Source organism: Schistocerca gregaria, chromosome 1 (assembly GCF_023897955.1).
Source record: "Schistocerca gregaria isolate iqSchGreg1 chromosome 1, iqSchGreg1.2, whole genome shotgun sequence".
Classification (NCBI taxonomy): domain Eukaryota; kingdom Metazoa; phylum Arthropoda; class Insecta; order Orthoptera; family Acrididae; genus Schistocerca; species Schistocerca gregaria.
Window position 1 is genome coordinate 816,783,715 of NC_064920.1, and position 21,533 is coordinate 816,805,247.

General features: G+C 40.6%; 1 protein-coding gene across 1 annotated transcript in view; it reads left to right on the top strand.

Moving 5' to 3' along the window:
• Positions 1–21,533, top strand: part of LOC126274964 (pyruvate kinase-like) — a 194,926-nt gene that overhangs the window by 63,876 nt on the left and 109,517 nt on the right. The window contains exon 7 of the mRNA XM_049977162.1: positions 4,731–5,027. Within this exon, the coding sequence (XP_049833119.1) occupies positions 4,731–5,027 (297 nt within the window). The remainder of the gene's footprint in view (positions 1–4,730; positions 5,028–21,533) is intronic.

A 21,533-nucleotide genomic window follows, 5' to 3' on the forward strand; every position in this document is an offset into this window, starting at 1 on the left:
ATCAATGGACGGCTGGCGGCGTGCTTTAGTTGGCTGGCATTACCGTGCACATCTGCGTCAGACAATGCAATGTGCGTGTCTCGCAGCTTGGAGAAGCTCGGACCTCTGGCGCTGCTAGAAGTGTCTCCTATAGACCGTAATTGCTTCGAGCTGTAGTTAAGTGTTTGTCATGATGGTGGCTTCACTCTGAAGCCTAGTAGTTAAGTTCCAGCCAGGACAATTCGTCTCTTAATGTCCTGCATAGTTTTCAGCGAATGTCTATACATCTGATTGGCCAAATCATGTTCTTCTTCTCGCCCATCGAATTATTTAGCAATAACTTTCATATCTGTTGAGCATACCTTTCGTTTCCCAGGCTACAAAGACAACGCACTCGCAAAGGCATTTTTTCTCAGAGGGCTTCTTCCTTTACAAGTGGCGTTTTCTCTATTGTTGCACACGTCTTGCCGGCCGGTGTGGCCGAGCCGTTCTAGGCGCTACAGCCCGGAACCGCGCGACCGCCACAGACGCAGGTTCGAATCCTGCCTCGGGCGTGGATGTGTGTGATGTGCTTATGTTAGTTAGGTTTAAGTAGTTCTAAGTTATAGGGGACTGATGACCTCAGACCTTAAGTCCCATTGTGCTCAGAGCCATTTTACACACGTCTCGAGTCTTGATCTCTTCCTGTCAATTCGGACCTCGAAAAATCGCGTTTACTTCTAATATTTCTTTATTTACTGAGTTATTTAGTTACATGTTCCATAGAGCTTCTGAATGATTCTTTTATCGAAATTATGCGGAACGAGTCAGTTTATAGCGTATGCATACATGATTACTGATTAGTGTTGACATAAATGAACTTCTTTTTTACAAGTAAGCAGTCTTTAAATAAAAATTCGTCCATAGAAAATAAGTTGTCCAGGAGAAATGATTTTTGATTAGACTTTAGACTTGCTTTGCTGCCTGTCAGACTTTTATGATTTTGGGCAAATGATGAAAAATGTTTGTTCCTGTGTATTTAAGTCTTTTCTGAGGCATTTAGAGCCTTAACCATGAGTGTGAAAGTAGTGTTTTCTTCTAGTGTTGTAGGTATGACCAAAACAATTATTCTCAAGCAGTGATAGCTTATTTACGAGGAATTTCATTAGTGAATGTATCTATTGTGAAGCTGCAGTTAATACGCCTATCTTATTTGAGAGGCATCTACAAAATGACTGCGGGTAAACACCACGTATACTTCTTAATGATAGTTTTTGTACAATTGGTACTAATTTCTAAGTGATCACTTACATCAGAAAATTGTTCCGTAAGACATTATTGGGGGTAGGGTGGGGGGCGAGGGAATAATGTGCAAAGTATGTCTGGAGATAAAACTCGTTTGTTTCCATGAGTAGTTACCATACAAAGCGCGAAAGTAGCTGAATTTAATTGTTTGAGCTGTTCGGTATTATGCGTCCTACAGTTCCAGTTTTCATCAACATATTCAACAAACAATGTGGAGCATTCTAACCTGTTTATTGACCCTCTTTTTTTCCACGTGGACTGTTGGAATGTCTCTAGCGATTTCACGAATTCCTGAACTATGTTAATTGATACATTGTTACAAAACTCAAGGCTCATATAGAAAATCTCAAAAAGTTTTGTACTGTTGCACCCGCACTTCAGATTTCTGCCGCAAGAGTGCAACAGTGAGCAGATAGGCAAGATGGCGACAGGCGCTGACAAAGAGTATACTGCGAGTGAAATGCATTCACATCAGTCTGACATAAGAGTGCAACGACACTTTATAACAAAGTTCGTCAAAGATCCACCAACTGCCAACTCCTTTCGGCGATAGTAGTTTAAAGATTCAGGTTGCCTCTGCAAGGGGAAATCAACGGCTCCACTTCAGGACACGCGTATTTCGAAGCGCTGGAGAATTGTCTCATGCCAGAACTGGAGACCGACAGTGTGGACTTCATTTAGCACGAGGTTACTGCTCCTCCCCACTTCCATCAAGCGATTCGTGATTCTTAAACAGGAAATCGAGAAACCGTGTAACAGTCGTGATGGGGTTGATGATAAGCTATTCATGTCATTGCCTCCACACTCTCCAGACCTAGCACCAAGCGATTTTTTTGTGTAGGATTTTATTAAAGATTCAGTGTTTGTGCTTCCTCTATCAATAAACCTATAAGAACTGTGACCTCGCATCAACAGTTCTTTTGAGTAGATTGGTATGGACATTTAGATCAGAACTTGGGAAGAACTTCATTATCGACCTGAGGTCTGCAGAATCTGTAAGGGATATCATATGGAACATTTGTATATATATATATATATATATATATATATATATATATATATATATATATATATATATATATATAAAATAATAATTATAAAAACTTTTCAGGATTTCTGTGTGTGGTCAAATCCCTGTGACAATATGGCAAATAATACAACTGCAGCAAATCCTTGAAATCGCTCATCACTTATAATGACCTTTTAGTTGTTGTACAGAACTGAAAATAGTGTGTTTTCTCAAAACTCAGAGAAAGTCCACTTTCAGAGACCCACCTCGTAATTCTTTGAAAAACGTGATTACTAATCTCTTCTGTGGCTTTCTCTCTAATTGTATTTACTATACCACTAATATCGTCTGCAAAAAGTATCAGTTCTGGTTATTGCAACTTAAGTGCAATGTCATTCACGTAGGAAAGGGATGGGAGTGGACCCAAAATTGAACCTCGTGGAGCTAACGTTTGCTTTTGATGTACCCCAGTAATCTGCCCTTGGTCCATGTCCAGTCAGTCACTGCAGGGGCGTATAACTTGCAGTAAATGGTCTAGGAGGTGAGGGTCATCTTTATGGGCCTATGGCTCGATGTTCAGGCCAGGCCTTGCGGTTTAGGTGCCAAGAGGCTGGCTCCTCCACAACTCCCATCCACATATGTATGGCGTCAACTGGACATCGTCTGGACGATATATAATACACTACTGGCCATTAAAATTGCTACACCACGAAGATGACGTGCTACAGACGCGAAACTGAACCGACAGGAAGAGGATGCAGTGATATCCAAATGATTAACATTTCAGAGCATTCACACAAGGTTGGCGCCGGTGGCGACACCTACAACGTGCTGACGTGAGGAAAGTTTCCAACCGATTTCTCATACACAAACAGCAGTTGACCGGCGTTGCCTGGTGAAACGTTGTTGTGATGCCTCGTGTAAGGAGGAGAAATGCGTACCATCACGTTTCCGACTTTGATAAAGGTCAGATTGTAGCCTATCGCGATTGCGGTTTATCGTATCGCGTTGGTCGAGATCCAATGGCTGTTAGCAGAATATTTAATCGGTGAGCTCAGGAGGGTAATACGGAACGCCGTGCTGGATCCCAACGGCCTCATATCAATAGCAGTCGAGATGACAGGCATCTTATCCGCATGGTTGTAACGGATCGTGCAGCCACGTCTCGATCCCTGATCCAACAGTTGGGGACGTTTGCAAGACAACAACCATCTCGCACGAACAGTTTGACGACGTTTGCAGCAGCAAGGACTATCAGATCGGAGACCATGGCTGCGGTTACCCTTGACGGTGCACCACAGGCAGGAGCGCCTGCGATGGTGTACTCAACGACGAACCTGGTTGCACGAATGGCAAAACGTCATTTTTTCGGATGAATCCAGGTTGTGTTTACAGCATCATGATGGTCACATCCGTGTTTGGCGACATCGCGGTGATCGCTCATTGGAATCGTGTATTCGTCATCGCCATTCTGGCATATCACCTGGCGTGATGGTGTGGGATGCCACTGGTTACACGTCTCGGTCGCCTCTCGCTCGCATTGACGGCACGTTGAACAGTGGACGTTGCATTTCAGATGTGTTACGACCCGTGGCTCTATCCTTCATTCGATCCCAGCAAAACCCTACATTTCAGCAGGATAATGCACGACCGCATGTTGCAGGTCCTGTACGGGCCTTTCTTGACACAGAAAATGTTCGACTGCTGCCCTGGCCAGCACATTCTCCAGATCTCTCACCAATTGGAAACGTGCCGTGCCGTGCTGTGCCGTGCTATCGTGGTTGAAGCTGCATGGGCAGCTGTACCTGTACACGCCATCCAAGCTCTGTTCGACTCAATGCCCAGGCGTATCAAGGCCGTTATTATGGCCAGAGGCGGTTGTTCTGGGTACCAATTTTTCAGGATCTATGCACCCAAATTGCGTGAAAATGTAATCACATGTCAGTTCTAGTATAATATATTTGTCCAATGAATACCCCTTTATCATCTACATTTCGTCTTGGTGTAGCAATTTTAATGGCCAGTAGTGTAAGTGCATTGTCATTCACATAGGTAAGGGATAGGAGTGGACGCTGAATTTGACCTTGTGGGTTTTGCTGTACCTCAGTAATATGCCCTTGGTCCATGTCCAGTCAGCCACTGCTCGGGCGTATAATATACAGTAAATGTTTTGGGAGGGGAGGGGCATTCTTATGGTCCTGTGGCTTCATGTTCAGGCCAAGGCCTTGCGGTTTAGGTGCCAAGAGGCTGTGGCTCCTCCACACTTCCCAATCACATATGTATGGGGTCAACTGGACATAGTCTGGACGATATATCTATATACGAAGTCTCAAGTTCTGCAGTAGGTAGTAATTCTTTTGGGCCACACCGTTTTATCCTCCTTCTTGAGGTCGCGTACGTAGTTAGCAGGCACGATTCTCGAGGCAAGTTGTAGAGCGTGCTGGTGATGTGCGGGCAGGTGGCGCGGCAGAGCAACATGTGGCGCGCGGTGATACCGCTGCACTACTGCTCGTCGCCGCTGGAGGACTGGCTGCAGGACACGGACCTGCGCTTCCAGTTCGGCATCAGCTTCGCCAAGGGCCGCGGCCTGGTGCGGCGCGCCGACGCCATGGTGCTGGTGAGCGGCTGGCGGTCGGGCTCGGGGCACACCAACACCGTGCGCGTCGTGTACGCTAGCGGCTCGGGCGAGGAGCCGCCCGTGGAGGCGGAGTCCAGCAGCGACAGCGATGGGGAGGCGGAGCCGGCGGAGGCGGAGGCGGAGGCGGAGGCGGAGGCGGAGGCGGAGGGCGAGGGGGAGGCCGCCGAGGAGGCCGCGCCCGAGTAGCGCCTGTCACGCTCTGTCAGCTCAACCAAATAAAGCGCACCAGCCTCACACTGCAGTTCGCTGGCGAGTAGTAACGCCACTTCTGTAAGACTGCCCTGGCTGCCTTCCGTCCAAAAATGGTCAACTTGGTCAATACAGGGTTCCTCGCGAAGGCGAAACTGTGTACGATATCGGTTGCCCGAATCTCAGTCTGTTTTCGTTCATAATGAAGTTTGCCATCGGAGCTATCCAAACAAATCCCACGAGAGCGAAAAATAAAAATCTGGCTCTATGTCCTAGTACGCTATAATGGAATTTAGTCGAATTAAATCACACTGGAATTAGATCAGGATCTGAGCAGTAGTCGAATTTTACTATTTGGGAAGCAAAACAACTGATGATGGCCGAAATAGACAGGATATACACTGAGGAGACAAAAGTCATGCGATAGCGATATGCGCACATACAGATGGCGCTAGTATCGCGTACACAAGGGTATAAAACGGCATTGCATTCACGGAGCTGTCATTTATATTCAGATGATACACGTGAGATGGGTTCAGACGTCATTATGGCCGCACGACGGGAATTGACTGACCTTGGGCGCGGAATGGCAGTTGGAGCTAGACACATAGGGCATTCCATTTCGGAACTCGTTAGGAAATTCGGTATTCCGAGATCCACAGTGTCAAGAGTGTGCCAAGAATACCAAATTTCAGGCATTACCTCTCACCAAGGACAACGCAGCGGCTGACGCCCTTCACTTAATGACCGACATCAGTGGCCTTTGCGTAAAATTAAAGTTGCTAACAGACAAGCAACGCCGAGTGAAATAACCGCAGAAATATACGTGAGATGTACGAAGAACGCATCCTTAAGGAAGCTGGCAAAATTTGGCGTTATAGGCTATAACAGCAGCCGATCGAAGCGAGTATCTTTGCTAACAGAACGACATCGCCTGCAACACCCATCCTGGGCTCATGAAAATATCGGTTGGTACCTAGACGACTGAAAAACAGTGACCTGGTCAAATGAGTCCCGATTTCAGCTGGAAAGAGCTGATGGTATGGCTCGAGTGTGGCGCAGACCCCATGAAGCTATGGACCCATGTTGTCGACATGGCACTGTGCAAGATGGTTGTGGATCCATAATGGTGTATTTACATGGAATGGACTGGATCCACTGGTCCATCTGAACCGATCATTGACTGGAAATGGTTATGTTTGGCTATTTGGAGACCATCTGCAGCCATTCATGGACTTCATGTACCTAAACAAGAATAGAATTCTTATAGATGACAATGCGCCACATCAGATTTTTTTGCGATTGGTTTGAATTACATTCCGGACAATTTGAACGAATTACTATGCCACCCAGATCGCCCGGCACGAATTCCATCGACCATTTATGGGATGGAATCGTTAAGTCAGTGCGTGCACAAAATCATGCACCGGCAATCGTTTCGCGATTACGGACGGCTATAGAGGCAGCATGGTTCATTATTTCTGCAGGGGACTTTCAGTGACTTGTTGAGTCCGTGCCACGTCGAGTTGCTGCAGTACGCCGCGCAAAAGGAGGTATCCCACGACTTTTGTGCCCTCAGTGTAAAAAGCAGGCTGCCTATAACAAGAAATTTGTTTCTGGAAAGAGGAATTTGTTAACATCTAATATAAATTTGCTACGAAGTGTTTTCTGAAAATATTTACATGGAGTGTAATCAGGTATGAAAGTGGAACATACAAGACAAACAGTTCAGAAAAAAGAACAACAGAAACTTTTGAAAATTGATGCTACAGAAGAATCTTAACGATTAGGTGGGTAGGTGTAGTAACTAAGGAGGAAGTACTGAATCTTATTAGGGAAAAAGCAAATTAATGACACAAGGTGACTAAGACACGGGATTTTTTGATAGGACACGTTTTGTGACTTCAAGATATCACCAATCTAATGCTGGAGGGAAGTTTGGAGGGTAAAAATTGCAGATGGAGGCCAAGAGACGAACACAGTTAGCAGATTCAGAAGGATATAGGTCTCAGTACTTATTCGGAGATGATGAAGCCTAACAGGATAAACTGTCGTGGACAGCTGCATCAAATCAGTCTTCGGACCGAAGACCACCACATCAACAACATCTCTACAACTATGTATGGTGGTTGCGTACAACATGAAATCTGACCTGCTATCCTGAATAACGAAATGGACACAAGTGTACGTAATTTCGCACCACAGCATTCTTCAACTATAACTCGGTTGTTTTGTACCCGTTACTAAGAGTACAGTAAAAGTCTAGAAACTTTTGTACTATATCGAACTCCGTATTTCAGCCCTTACAACATATTCAGTTACGCTATTGTAACTTCAAAGCTTCCAGTTGTAGCACTCTTAGCGCATAAACAATCTGCCATTCATTCACCTATCTACATACCCTGCTCAAATCCATTTAATTTTCTATACAGTCACAATTATGTCTTTCAGTCCAAGCTGTTCTCTGCTCTATTCGTTTGCGTTTCTGTCTCTCCCAGTAATTCCCATCATGCATCTCTCTACTGATAGCTGAGCACCCTTCAGTTTTTCAGTGGGCCGCATCAAAAGCCCTTGTGTCATAAACAAAACCGATAACATACAGATAGCAAGCATTCCGCACTCAATACACCAGAAATAGAATTATGTACTAAAAAGATGTATACATTTTGATTGCTTGCAATTTCGAAATTAATAGACGGAAAAGGTTCATTGTCGGTGGAAGCGTAGCTTAAAGTTCAAGTTAAGAAGGCTGTATAGCCTTTTTCCTTCTCTTCCTCTTCCTATTATCGAAATCCAGTCCCCATGACTATTAAATCTTCCTCTCCCTTAATTATTTGAATGACTTCTAAACTCATCATACATTTCTTCAATCTCTTTCTCATCTGCAGAGCGAGTTCGCGTATAAACTTGCACTACTGTGGTCGGTGCGGGCTTTGTATCTATCTTGGCTACAATAATGGGTTCACTATGGTGTTCATAGTAGCTTATCTGCAATCCTATTTTTTATTCATTATGAAACCTACTCTGCCTTACCCGTATTTGATTCTGTGTTTAGAGCCCCGTATTCACTTGTCCAGAAGTCCTGTTTCTCTTGCCAATGAACTTCACAAATTCCCATTGTATCTCACTTCACGCAATCCTTTTCCGTTTTAATTTTTCTAACTTTGCTTCCCTACTAAGGGACCTAACGTTCAACGCTCCGAACCGTAGAATTCCAGTTCTTTTTCTCCTGGTGACGACATCTTCCTTAGTAGTCCCCACCCGGAGATGCGTATAGGGGACTCTTTTACCTCCGGAAAGTTTTACCCAAGGAGACGCCATCATCATTTAACCACATGTTACGAGGCCAGATCAGTCAATCATCCAAACTGTTGTCCCTGCATCTACTTGAGAAGGCCGCTGCTCCTCTTCAGGGACAACACGTTTGTCTGGCCTCTCAAAAGATACCCCTTCATTTCTCACTGTACCACTTTTTGCCATTCCACAAACATTTCGAGCGGGGGAAAAATGATTGTTTATAGCCGGCCGGAGTGGCCGTGTGGTTCTAGGCGCTACAGTCTGGAACCGAGCGACCGCTACGGTCGCAGGTTCGAATCCTGCCTCGGGCATGGATGTGTGTGATGTCCTTAGGTTTAATTAGTTCTAAGTTCTAGGTGACTGATGACCTCAGAAGTTAAGTCGCATAGTGCTCAAAGCCATTTGAACCATTTTGATTGTTTATATGCCTCTGTGCGTGCTGAAATTAATTTAATCTTATCCACACGACCCCCATGTGAGCGATATGTAGGGGGTTGAAGTATATTCCTACAGTAAAAGCCAGTTCTAGGAACTTTGTTAGTAGACTTCCTTGGGATAGTTTCTGTCTATCTTCACGAGTCTGCCAGTTCACTTCTTCCAACATCACAGTTACACTCTCCCATGGGTCAAACAAACCTGTGACCATTCGTACTGTCCTGCTCTGTATACGTTCAATATCCCCTGCTAGTTCTGTTTGGTACACGTCACACGTATTTGAGTAATATTCTAGGATGTGTCACACGAGTAATTTGTAAGTAGTTGCCTTTGTAGACGGAATGCATTTATCAAGTATTCCATCAATAAACCGACGGCTGCTACATGCTTTACACACGACTGGACCTATATGATCCTTGCACTTCATGTCCGTACTAAGACTCACACGCAAGTATTTGTATGAGTTTACAGATACTAACTCTATCTCACTAATATATTGACCAAAGGAAGGGATCGGTTGATAATTTAGTATTGAAGGGAAGTGTAGGGGTTAAAAACAGAGGAGGAGACCAAGGGATGAATACAGTCAGCAGATTCAGATGATGAACGCTGCAGTAGTTATATGGAGGTGAAGAAGCTTACGCAGGATGGAACAGCACGGAGATCCGCGTCAAACTATTCTTCGGACTGAAGATCACCATAACAACAACAAAAATAACAATAATAAACCCCCTGAACCAATTACGATACTGGGATGGGACACCATCTTATTGAAAGTAAAAGCTTTCGTTTCCATACAACTTACCGACAGCAGGTAAAATGGATTCTCAAGCTTCTCTGGGTACACCTCACCTGTAATTATGCCGACAAAGAAGAACGGCCCAATCAAGCCCAGATAAGATAGCCCACACCCAACATTCACTCGCATTTAATTCACCGCTTTGTCCACAATGACGTATGGGCCCGCAGCGACCCTGCAGACAAGATCTACTCTTGCGCTGAGTTTAAATTATGCCTTTTCAGAGTGCACAATAATCTCCGCAAACACTTTTTTGTTGCCCACCATGTCACTGAAGCACTCACACTATTATGCTGTGTCAGCCTGCTTAGTTGAGTGGTAGCGTGTTTACCATGAGGCGGGACTGAGTTCGATTCCCGGCTGGTTGGAGATTTTCTCCTCTTGTGGGTGTTGTGTTGCCCTCATCACCGACGCGCAAGTCGCCACACGTGGCATCGCCTGAAATAAGACTTGCATCCGGCGGCCGAAATCCCCGGGATGGGGCTTCTCGCCCATCAACGCCCCCCGATCATATTTTTACTCCGATGTACGATCTGGGTCGTCCTCATTCATTTCTTGTAGATGTCCAGGTATTTAGCTCTTAAACTTCTCAGTGGTCTAGGTATTTAGCTCTTAAACTTCGCAGTCTTCAAAATGTGCTGAACAATTAAGCGACTCACCTTGATTTCACGGGCACACTGTCTCACAGACTTCTTTTTTGAACGAGCTACTTGTTCTAACACAGCACAGACATTCGGTGGACTTGCTGTTCTTACAGGTTGCCCAGGTGCATCTGTAACGAAGCCTTCGACACAAATTTGTCTCGAAAGAGTGCACGTGTCGATGCTTCTGATTAAAACGCATCTCTTCATTAGGTTTGAACTTCATTAATACGAGGGTCGGTCAAAAAGTAATGCCTCCCATTTTTTTTCTACTTAAAAAAATTAAGTTAAGTGAAAAATTTGAATTTGGCACCAGTCCTCAAACCTTCTTCTGCAATCCACTGCAGTAGTAACTTTCTGTGTCAACAGGTGGCAGCACAGCAGAACTTTGTAAGATGGCCGACATCGATGTTCGTTTGAGACAGCGTTGTGTGATTGAATTCTTGAATGCAGAAGGTGAAACGCCCATACGCATTCATGAAAGACTGAAGAAGGTGTATGCTGTTGTGACAGTGGATGTCAGCACTGTTAGACGATGGGTTCGTCGTTGTAAGGAAGCTGAAGGGCAAACACCGTTGACTGACGAAAAGTGGAGCGGCAGGCCGGTGAGTGCAGTGACTCCACACAACATTCAGCAAGTTAATGACATCATTCGTGGTGACCGTCGGGTGACTGCAGATGAAGTGTGTCGCATTATTTCTCTTAGTAAAGGCAGTGTGATCACGATTATTAAACAATTGGGGTACTCAAAAGTTTGTGCACGGTGGGTTCCAAGAATGTTAACCGATCAGAATAAAGAGGCAAGGAAAACAATAGCCTCCCAACACTTGCAGCGCTTCCGTTTGGAGGGAGATGAGTTTCTGAAAAAAAATGTGACCGGGGACGAAACATGGGTGCATTTTTTTGAACCCGAATCAAAGAGGCAGTCAATGGAGTGGCGTCACACAAGCTCGCCGAGGAAGAAAAAATTCAAAACTGTGCGATCGGCAGGGAAAGTTATGGCAACAGTTTTCTGGGATACAGAGGGTGTGATTCTGGTTGATTTTTTGGAGCAGGGATGCACAATAAATTCTGTTCAATACGTCACAACCCTCAAAAAACTTAAAGCACGTCTTCAGCGAGTTCGCCCAACAAAATCAATGGCAGATGTTCTTCTTTTGCATGACAATGCAAGACCACACACCAGTCGTCACACCTCTGACGAGATTGTCAAAATTGGATGGGAAGCTTTGCCTCATCCCCCATACAGCCCTGACCTGGCACCATCAGACTTCCATCTGTTCGGGCCACTAAAAGAAGCTCATCGTGGGATTCATTTTGAAGATGAGGAGGCCGTCAAAACATCCGTGTGTCAATGGCTTAGGAAGCAGAGCTGTGATTTTTACCGTGCTGGGATACATGCCCTTGTTCAAAGATGGACCAAAACTGTAGAGATGGGCGGAGATTACATTGAAAAATGACAAAATGATCCTCAATGTTGTGGTTTTCAACCTATGTAATTGCATTTAAATTTCCTGACAATTAAACGTAGAAAAAAAATAGCAGGCATTACTTTTTGACTGACCCTCGTATTTTCGTACATAATCGACAAAACTGACTTTCTTTCACGGCTGTCAGCCTGCACCAACCATGTGTACTGATGTAGCTGAAAACAAAACAAAACAGCTCTTATGTGGCTACTATCATGTAACAAAGCAAAACAACGCCTATACGGCGACTACCAGAACAAAAAAATAATAAACTACCAACAATGAGACGTTTCAGTCAATAAATTTTGAACTTATGGGAAATTAAAAAGTGTGCACATATTTTTGGGACATATTGTATATTCGGCCTAACCACAATAATTCAAAGAGATTTGTACTCCTGTGTTTAGTTTTTTTCCTGCCGATACGCTCTTTGTCTTCAACTGCCCTAAGTATAAAAACTCTCCAACTGCTATGGTTTCATTGTTAATTTGTGCTATTTTCTTTGTGTTTTTTATGTATAATGTTAATCTTGCGTTAACTGGTTTTCAAACTATCTCTGTTAAGTTCCTCAATAGTTGGTGAAGTTCATTTGCACTAGAGGCAAAAAGTATGGTCATCAGAGACAGGTGAGTGGTTCAGTTACGATTTATTATCATTTTCCTAACTTAAGGGTCTGGAAACATCATTTGAGGCTGCCGAGAATAGTTTTGATTAAATGGAAAATGCTTGATTGATTCGACTTTCAACTGCCAAATGCTCATTATTCTGACAATATATAAATGAAGAAATAGTCTTGAATTATGTGTACTTCAATGTACTAACAACATACTATAATAGCTAAGTCAATGTTGTCTCAAAATAGATGTATCTCGGGAAAAGCGGTATTTCATACTAAGTGCGGAGTCATGCAATTTCGTTCATGGTTTATGTGTTACGCTATGCTGAATACACTTCTAAACACATCGATATATATACTGCAGTAATAATATTCTATTTGGAGTGCACTATGCAAAGGTAAGTCCGAATAGTATCATTCACTTACTTTGGTTCACAATAACTAAAGAGCGGAGTTGACTATTACAGACGAAAATATTCATTTCAGTCTTATCTTTCTTCTGCAAACACTAAATAGCTCTGTAAGCTACTTCGCACTGAGAAAAGATAGTTAGGTGCTTAAATGAGTAAGACCAAATTCCTTACTTCACAGTCACCGTAACGAACTTCTTTGATTAGCATTCTTCACAACTTGTTTCTTTTTTTAATACAGCAACACTTTAGCCTCTACGTGTTTGAAGACACAGTAGTTGTGCCAATAAATTTACAATGCTAGCTGTCTAATTGAATCTCAGCAATCCATCCACAGTCCTTGGCTACTACAACACCAACAAATACGGCCGCTACACAGTCCGTTGCCAGTCATATGCTAAACAACAATGTCTATAGGCTCTCACTTGGCCTTTCTCCTTGTTTCTGTTTCCTCGCATACCTACCATTTTTTCGCGTTTTTATAGCCCTATGGACAATTTCTCGTATCCTCTTTTCCAAGTACATCTGTCTAGCCATATGCATTCTTGGATTCCTCTTCCTTCCATCACATGTTTTGTCTATTTCTGTCCTGGTCTATTATAAGGATTCTAAATGTGATTTCTTGCCTGTGGAGTAGGTATGGGTTTTTAATTTGATACTTTAACTAAATAAATGAATTTGACCCTGCAATACCTGAGAAATGTAAATTATCAGTTATCAAATCAATGATTAAGAACCGCACCTGACTACGAAATCAAGTAATGATTACTGTATACTGAGTTTATTACAGTCTTTATCTCTTTGCCTGTAACTATTGACATCTCAGAAGAAAGCATATTTAATGAAACTTGCTCGCAGATTAAAACTGTGTGCCGGACCGAGTTCGAGTCTCGGTCCGGCACACAGTTTTAATATGCCAGAAAGTTTCATATCAGCGCACACTCCGCTGCGCAGTGAAAAATCTCATTCTGGAAACATCCCTCAGGCTGTGGCTAAGCCATGTTCCGCAGTATCCTATCTTTCAGGAATACTAGTTCTGCAAGGTTCGCAGGAGATCTTCTGTAAAGTTTGGAAGGTAGGAGACGATGTACTGGCAAAAGTAAAGCTGTGAGGACGGGGCGTGAGTCGTGCTTGGGTAGCTCAGATGGTAGAGCACTTGCCCGCGAAAGGGAAAGGTCCCGAGTTCGAGTCTCGGTCCGACACACAGTTTTAATCTGCCAGGAAGTTTCATATAGCGCACACACCGCTGCAGAGTGAAAATCTCATTTTGGAAACATATTTAATGATCACTGAAAGCAAAAAGTAATAACTTAGGAAACGTGGATAACGGATCTGGAACAGAAATCAAATTTAACTCCTGTCTGAACACAATATTTACGTCCACGGAGATCAGACTGTTATTGCTATTGATTAGTACAGAGATGGATAGAAAATACTACAAAGGGATTTGCGTGTCCATGTATTGCTGGAAATGAAAGCCTATTGAGCTTCTAACTGCAAATAATTCCTCGAAATTAAAATTTGAATTACTGAACGTCTTTATATAAATTTCGCTTTTCCCTGCAGTTCGCTTCTCTGTTGCGGCTGTGGCTCATCATATTTAGTCTGCAAGTGGGAGCAGAAGTGGCTGCAAAAACAGTCGCTGTCTCAGCACCAACAGCTCGTCTCTGCCAAAGCTTAAGTCCTACCTCAGCTGGGTGAGAACCTCTCATCCCAAACGTGCGACGACGAAGCAGAAGTGTGGTCTATAAATTAAGTCTAGTAGAGAAATGGCTATCTGCAGAGCGCTTCCAACAGTGAAAACTTGTAGCTTTATGGTTATTGCGTTGGATAATTTAGACAGACGCAATAGTGTTTCTTGTGAGTGCCAACGAGTAAGATATCTTGCAAGACGCTGGCCTTCCTTGTTTACTCAGACTTCAGATGGTGAACCACTTGGAAAACTAGCTATGGTTGTTACTCTGAGAGTTCGTACATTTTATTCTCTCTCTCTTCATACGTTCGTGCGATGGCCCATACGGTGATATAACTGTAAGCACACTCGACACATTCTTGTCCTGCTCCTAGATTGCTTATATGAACCAACAGGAGCTGTCTTGGTGTTCCTTTAAACTTTCCTTTAGTTTTGCGACACCCTGTTGGGTTTTGGCATGTCACTCAGTGAAAAGAATTCCCAACTTACTGTTCCTGTTAAACTTTCTAAGATGCTATCTCAACAGCCCGTGTGTGATGTCCGGCTGAGTCCTCCTACAAAAGTAGTTCTTCCCGGACTCTGGTCATCAGCCGACAAGCACCCTTGGATATCGCCTGCCAAAAGCAAGCGCTATTCTTCTGCATATTTGTGAGATGAATACTGCATCATCTGAAAGCAGATGCACACCACCAACTGTGCTGTTGCGGCTTTCTTTTCTCTCTCCCACTAAAACAGTACTGCGCCGACTGCTTTCAGATATGTCTGAAGTTTCCCTTCACATGGGTCGGCAAGTGGGTGATTCTGCAAATGGTGCAGTTGTATACTCTCTTTGGATTATAATACCTGGACATCGTGTCTCTCTCTTGCCGGCATTCATCTTGCTTTCCCTGTAGACTTTCGTGCAATCTAGTATGTGCTGCTTTGTAGAGTAATATAATTTGTATAATTATAAGGAGGTTTTAATTTTATACATAACTGGTTTAGATTCGATTACTTTTGCTGTAATTTATCTATTATTACCATATTTTTGAGAACTTAATGCAAATAAATAGGCACACATTGTTGTTATTTCACTGAAAAAATACGGCAACCAGCCACTTTTTAATGCGTTTTTTTTTTATTTTTTATTTACGCCAATATGCATTTCGGGTTTGCACCCATCTTCAGCTGGCAAATTACATGGATCTTCAGTTACTACAGTAGTACAATCTCGACAGCAGTTTGGATGCTGCAGCAGGCCTGTGCAAAAGCAACGACTCCAATCATTTACTTCAATTTCGCGAGTTTAAAGTCACACACTATCAGCTGTTCATTTTACTTACATTCTCCTCTCCTTGTTTTTTCCTGGCTTTTCTTCTTTTTTGCAACGACACAAACACTTTTTATCACGTATTTTGCACAGGCGCACTGTGTTATCCGCCATGTTGTCGACTGACAGTTTTTGTTTACATACAAATGGTTTATCTATGGACAGAGTTATATTTTATGAAAGTTTTGAGGTTCTAAGATAAGCTATTGTTTTCTAAATATTGACTTGGCTGATAGAAGTATTCTAACACAACACATTTATACAAAGCAGTAATTAATACATTTACAATATAACAAAGATAGAATTAAGATATTAGAATTAAGATTTTTATGTTTTATATTATTACATGCATTTGCTGGGTTTATAATAGATTATGTTGTTTGTTGATTGTGCTTAGTAAGTGGTTTGATAAGTAGAGTGTGAAAGTTTTTTAGAAATATTCGGTTTGGCAGCTCTGTTTGGTCATTAAGTATGTCAGAAGGGGATGCATGTTTATGTGAATAAATTTCGATTTCTTCTAGGAGGTTCATTCTTTTTCCTTTGTTGGCTAAGTGGAGAACTTGTAGGTTATGGGATATGTCTGTTACTTGATGTTCTTCTTTTGCTACATGTTGTGCGAATGTGGATTTATTTAAGTTTTTTAAACGAAGAGCATCCATGTGTTCTCGAAACCGTATGCTGAAGTTTCTCCCTGTTTGGCCTATGTATGTTTTTGGACATGAGTTGCAGTTAAGTTTGTATATTCCTGATTGATTGTATGGTTTGGTATTATTTTTAATGTTATGGATAGCTTTGTTCTTTATTTTGTTATTTGTATAGTAGCTGATTTTGATATCTGTTCCTCGGAACAAGTTTGCTATTTTATATGACAGCTTTCCTACAAATGGCAAGCTTACATATTTTTCATTTGGCTGTGTTGTGGTATTCTTTAATGTAGTTTTGTTATTGTGTTTGTTTATGTGGGGATTTATCTTAGAGTTTAGTTCATCTATTAATTTTGGATTGTAAGCAATTGCTTTGATGGTGTTTAGTTCTTCTATTTGGTCAGCTGGTTGTAGTGGTATTTTGTGCATTCTGTTTAGCATTGCTCTGTATGAAGCCGTCTTATGTTTATCCGGGTGGCAGGATGACTTATTAATTGTGTTATCTGTGTATGTTGGTTTCCTGTATACTTGAAATTTGTGTATGTTGTTGGAGCTACTTATGCAGAGATCCAGAAAATTTAAACCTACTTCTGTTTGGTGTTCTACGGTGAAGATGATGTTCTGATGCATTTTATTCATTTCTTTTGCAAGGTTATCAATTTCTTCTGCTGTGCCATCAAATAAGACTATTATATCATCAACAGACCTTTTGTAATAAATTATCTTGTTTACCATCTGGGGGTTTTCTTTAAAAAATTTACATTCTAAGTTATTGATGAAAATATCTGCAAGCAAACGGGCAAGGCAGCTACCCATAGCCAGGCCCTCTTTCTGCTGGTACATTTTGTTATTAAAAGAAAAATAGTTGTGTGATAGTACTAGTGTTAATAGATCAATGAATTCATATATTTCTGGTAATGCCAAATTTTTATGTTTAAGTAAATTGTTTTTAATTATTTCTATTGTTTCTTTGACGGGTATGTTTGTGTAGAGGTTTGTGATGTCAAGTGATGCAAACCTAGCAGTATCAGGAACCTGAATTTCCTTTAGACAATTAATAAGTTCATAACTGTTCTTTACTGAGTATGTCTCTTCAAATTTGAATGTGTTGCTAAGGACCTCATTCAGTTTCTTGCTGATTTTATAAGTTGGGCTGCTCCGAGAATTAACAATTGGACGTATGGGACAGTTAACTTTATGGGTCTTAGGTTGTGCTTGTAGACGTGGTGCATAAGGGTTCATAACAGTGCATTCATGTATATCTTTTGCATTTAAGAGGAAATCACTTTTTTTCATCATATTTTTAAGTTTATTCTGTAACTTAAGAGTGGGATCAGACTTAATTTCTACTATATTATTATTACTGAAAAATTCAATGGTTTTTCTTACATATTCACTTTCATACATTACAACAATAGCATTGCTTTTATCTGCTTTTACTACTAAAGCTTTACTGTCACTTAGTTTCTTACTAACACTTTTAAGTATTGTTCTGTCATGGTGCTTTATACTATTATTATTATTTGCTTTCTCTATTTGTTTGGTCATAAAATTGTTAACTTTGTGGCCTATGGCAATCTGATCATTCTGAGTTAGTTTTGCAGTATCACAGGCTATTTTGGTGCCTACTATTAATTCTTTAATATTATTTTCAGTCAGAGATGGGGTGATATTATGTTGAAGCCCTTTATTCAGCAAACTTACTTCTTTATCACTGAAGATGATGTTAGTTGAATTTACTAGACGTTTGGAGAATTTATGATTACTGGGAGGTAATTTGTCATTCACCTTTGGAATTTGTGACATAAGCTTTTTCAACTTATTGTTATGCCTACATCTGACTTTATGCTGTTCTTTCATAGCTATTATAGTGACAAAATCTAATGCATGGTTGAATTGTGTGGGAGTAAGTTGTTGGATAAGTTGGCGGATAACACAGTGCGCCTGTGCATAATACGTGATAAAAAGTGTTTGTGTCGTTGCAAAAAAGAAGAAAAGCCAGGAAAAAACAAGGAGAGGAGAATGTAAGTAAAATGAACAGCTGATAGTGTGTGACTTTAAACTCGTGAAATTGAAGTAAATGATATGTGTCATTGCTTTTGCACAGGCCTGCTGCAGCATCCAAACTGCTGTTGAGATTGTACTACTGTAGTAACTGAAGATCCTTGTAATTTGCCAGCTGAAGATGGGTGCAAACCCGAAATGCATATTGGCGTAAATAAAAAAAAACGCATTAAAAAGTGGCTGGTTGCCGTATTTTTTCAGTGAAATATCATTATCCACGGCCACGGAGCTCAACAGTCCAAATAAAATGGGCAAATTGTCATTGACACTACCTAGCCAGGTACTAAGAGCTTTACATGACTTCAGAAAGTACAAAATTAAGTTAGAAAGAACAATTCTTAGTATCAAGTTCAATAAAAAGTGTTTAAGTGCGAATGTAACTCCAAAATATGTGAAAGTGAACATCAAAAGTCAAAGCAAAGCAGCGAAAATAGCTAAAGAAAGAAGTGAAATTATATGGCTCCAATCTGAAATCCGAAACCAACACAGAAAGAAGCAGTTTCTAAACCACCAGTTATATAGATTACATTTAGAGCTAGGTAAACAACTTACTCCTACACAATTCAACCATGCATTAGATTTTGTTACTATAATAGCTATGAAAGAACAGCATAAAGTCAGATGTAGGCATAACAATAAGTTGAAAAAGCTTATGTCACAAATTCCAAAGGTGAATGACAAATTACCTCCCAGTAATCATAAATTCTCCAAACGTCTAGTAAATTCAACTAACATCATCTTCAGTGATAAAGAAGTAAGTTTGCTGAATAAAGGGCTTCAACATAATATCACCCCATCTCTGACTGAAAATAATATTAAAGAATTAATAGTAGGCACCAAAATAGCCTGTGATACTGCAAAACTAACTCAGAATGATCAGATTGCCATAGGCCACAAAGTTAACAATTTTATGACCAAACAAATAGAGAAAGCAAATAATAATAATAGTATAAAGCACCATGACAGAACAATACTTAAAAGTGTTAGTAAGAAACTAAGTGACAGTAAAGCTTTAGTAGTAAAAGCAGATAAAAGCAATGCTATTGTTGTAATGTATGAAAGTGAATATGTAAGAAAAACCATTGAATTTTTCAGTAATAATAATATAGTAGAAATTAAGTCTGATCCCACTCTTAAGTTACAGAATAAACTTAAAAATATGATGAAAAAAAGTGATTTCCTCTTAAATGCAAAAGATATACATGAATGCACTGTTATGAACCCTTATGCACCACGTCTACAAGCACAACCTAAGACCCATAAAGTTAACTGTCCCATACGTCCAATTGTTAATTCTCGGAGCAGCCCAACTTATAAAATCAGCAAGAAACTGAATGAGGTCCTTAGCAACACATTCAAATTTGAAGAGACATACTCAGTAAAGAACAGTTATGAACTTATTAATTGTCTAAAGGAAATTCAGGTTCCTGATACTGCTAGGTTTGCATCACTTGACATCACAAACCTCTACACAAACATACCCGTCAAAGAAACAATAGAAATAATTAAAAACAATTTACTTAAACATAAAAATTTGGCATTACCAGAAATATATGAATTCATTGATCTATTAACACTAGTACTATCACACAACTATTTTTCTTTTAATAACAAAATGTACCAGCAGAAAGAGGGCCTGGCTATGGGTAGCTGCCTTGCCAGTTTGCTTGCAGATATTTTCATCAATAACTTAGAATGTAAATTTTTTAAAGAAAACCCCCAGATGGTAAACAAGATAATTTATTACAAAAGGTCTGTTGATGATATAATAGTCTTATTTGATGGCACAGCAGAAGAAATTGATAACCTTGCAAAAGAAATGAATAAAATGCATCAGAACATCATCTTCACCGTAGAACACCAAACAGAAGTAGGTTTAAATTTTCTGGATCTCTGCATAAGTAGCTCCAACAACATACACAAATTTCAAGTATACAGGAAACCAACATACACAGATAACACAATTAATAAGTCATCCTGCCACCCGGATAAACATAAGACGGCTTCATACAGAGCAATGCTAAACAGAATGCACAAAATACCACTACAACCAGCTGACCAAATAGAAGAACTAAACACCATCAAAGCAATTGCTTACAATCCAAAATTAATAGATGAACTAAACTCTAAGATAAATCCCCACATAAACAAACACAATAACAAAACTACATTAAAGAATACCACAACACAGCCAAATGAAAAATATGTAAGCTTGCCATTTGTAGGAAAGCTGTCATATAAAATAGCAAACTTGTTCCGAGGAACAGATATCAAAATCAGCTACTATACAAATAACAAAATAAAGGACAAAGCTATCCATAACATTAAAAATAATACCAAACCATACAATCAATCAGGAATATACAAACTTAACTGCAACTCATGTCCAAAAACATACATAGGCCAAACAGGGAGAAACTTCAGCATACGGTTTCGAGAACACATGGATGCTCTTCGTTTAAAAAACTTAAATAAATCCACATTCACCCCACATGTAGCAGAAGAAGAACATCAAGTAACAGACATATCCCATAACCTACAAGTTCTCCACTTAGCCAACAAAGGAAAAAGAATGAACCTCCTAGAAGAAATCGAAATTTATTCACATAAACATGCATCCCCTTCTGACATACTTAATGACCAAACAGAGCTGCCAAACCGAATATTTCTAAAAAACTTTCACACTCTACTTATCAAACCACTTACTAAGCACAATCAACAAACAACATAATCTATTATAAACCCAGCAAATACATGTAATAATATAAAACATAAAAATCTTAATTCTAATATCTTAATTCTATCTTTGTTATATTGTAAATGTATTAATTACTGCTTTGTATAAATGTGTTGTGTTAGAATACTTCTATCAGCCAAGCCAATATTTAGAAAACAATAGCTTATCTTAGAACCTCAAAACTTTCGTAAAAATATAACTCTGTCCATAGATAAACCATTTGTATGTAAACAAAAACTGTCAGTCGACAACATGGCGGATAACACAGTGCGCCTGTGCAAAATACGTGATAAAAAGTGTTTGTGTCGTTGCAAAAAAGA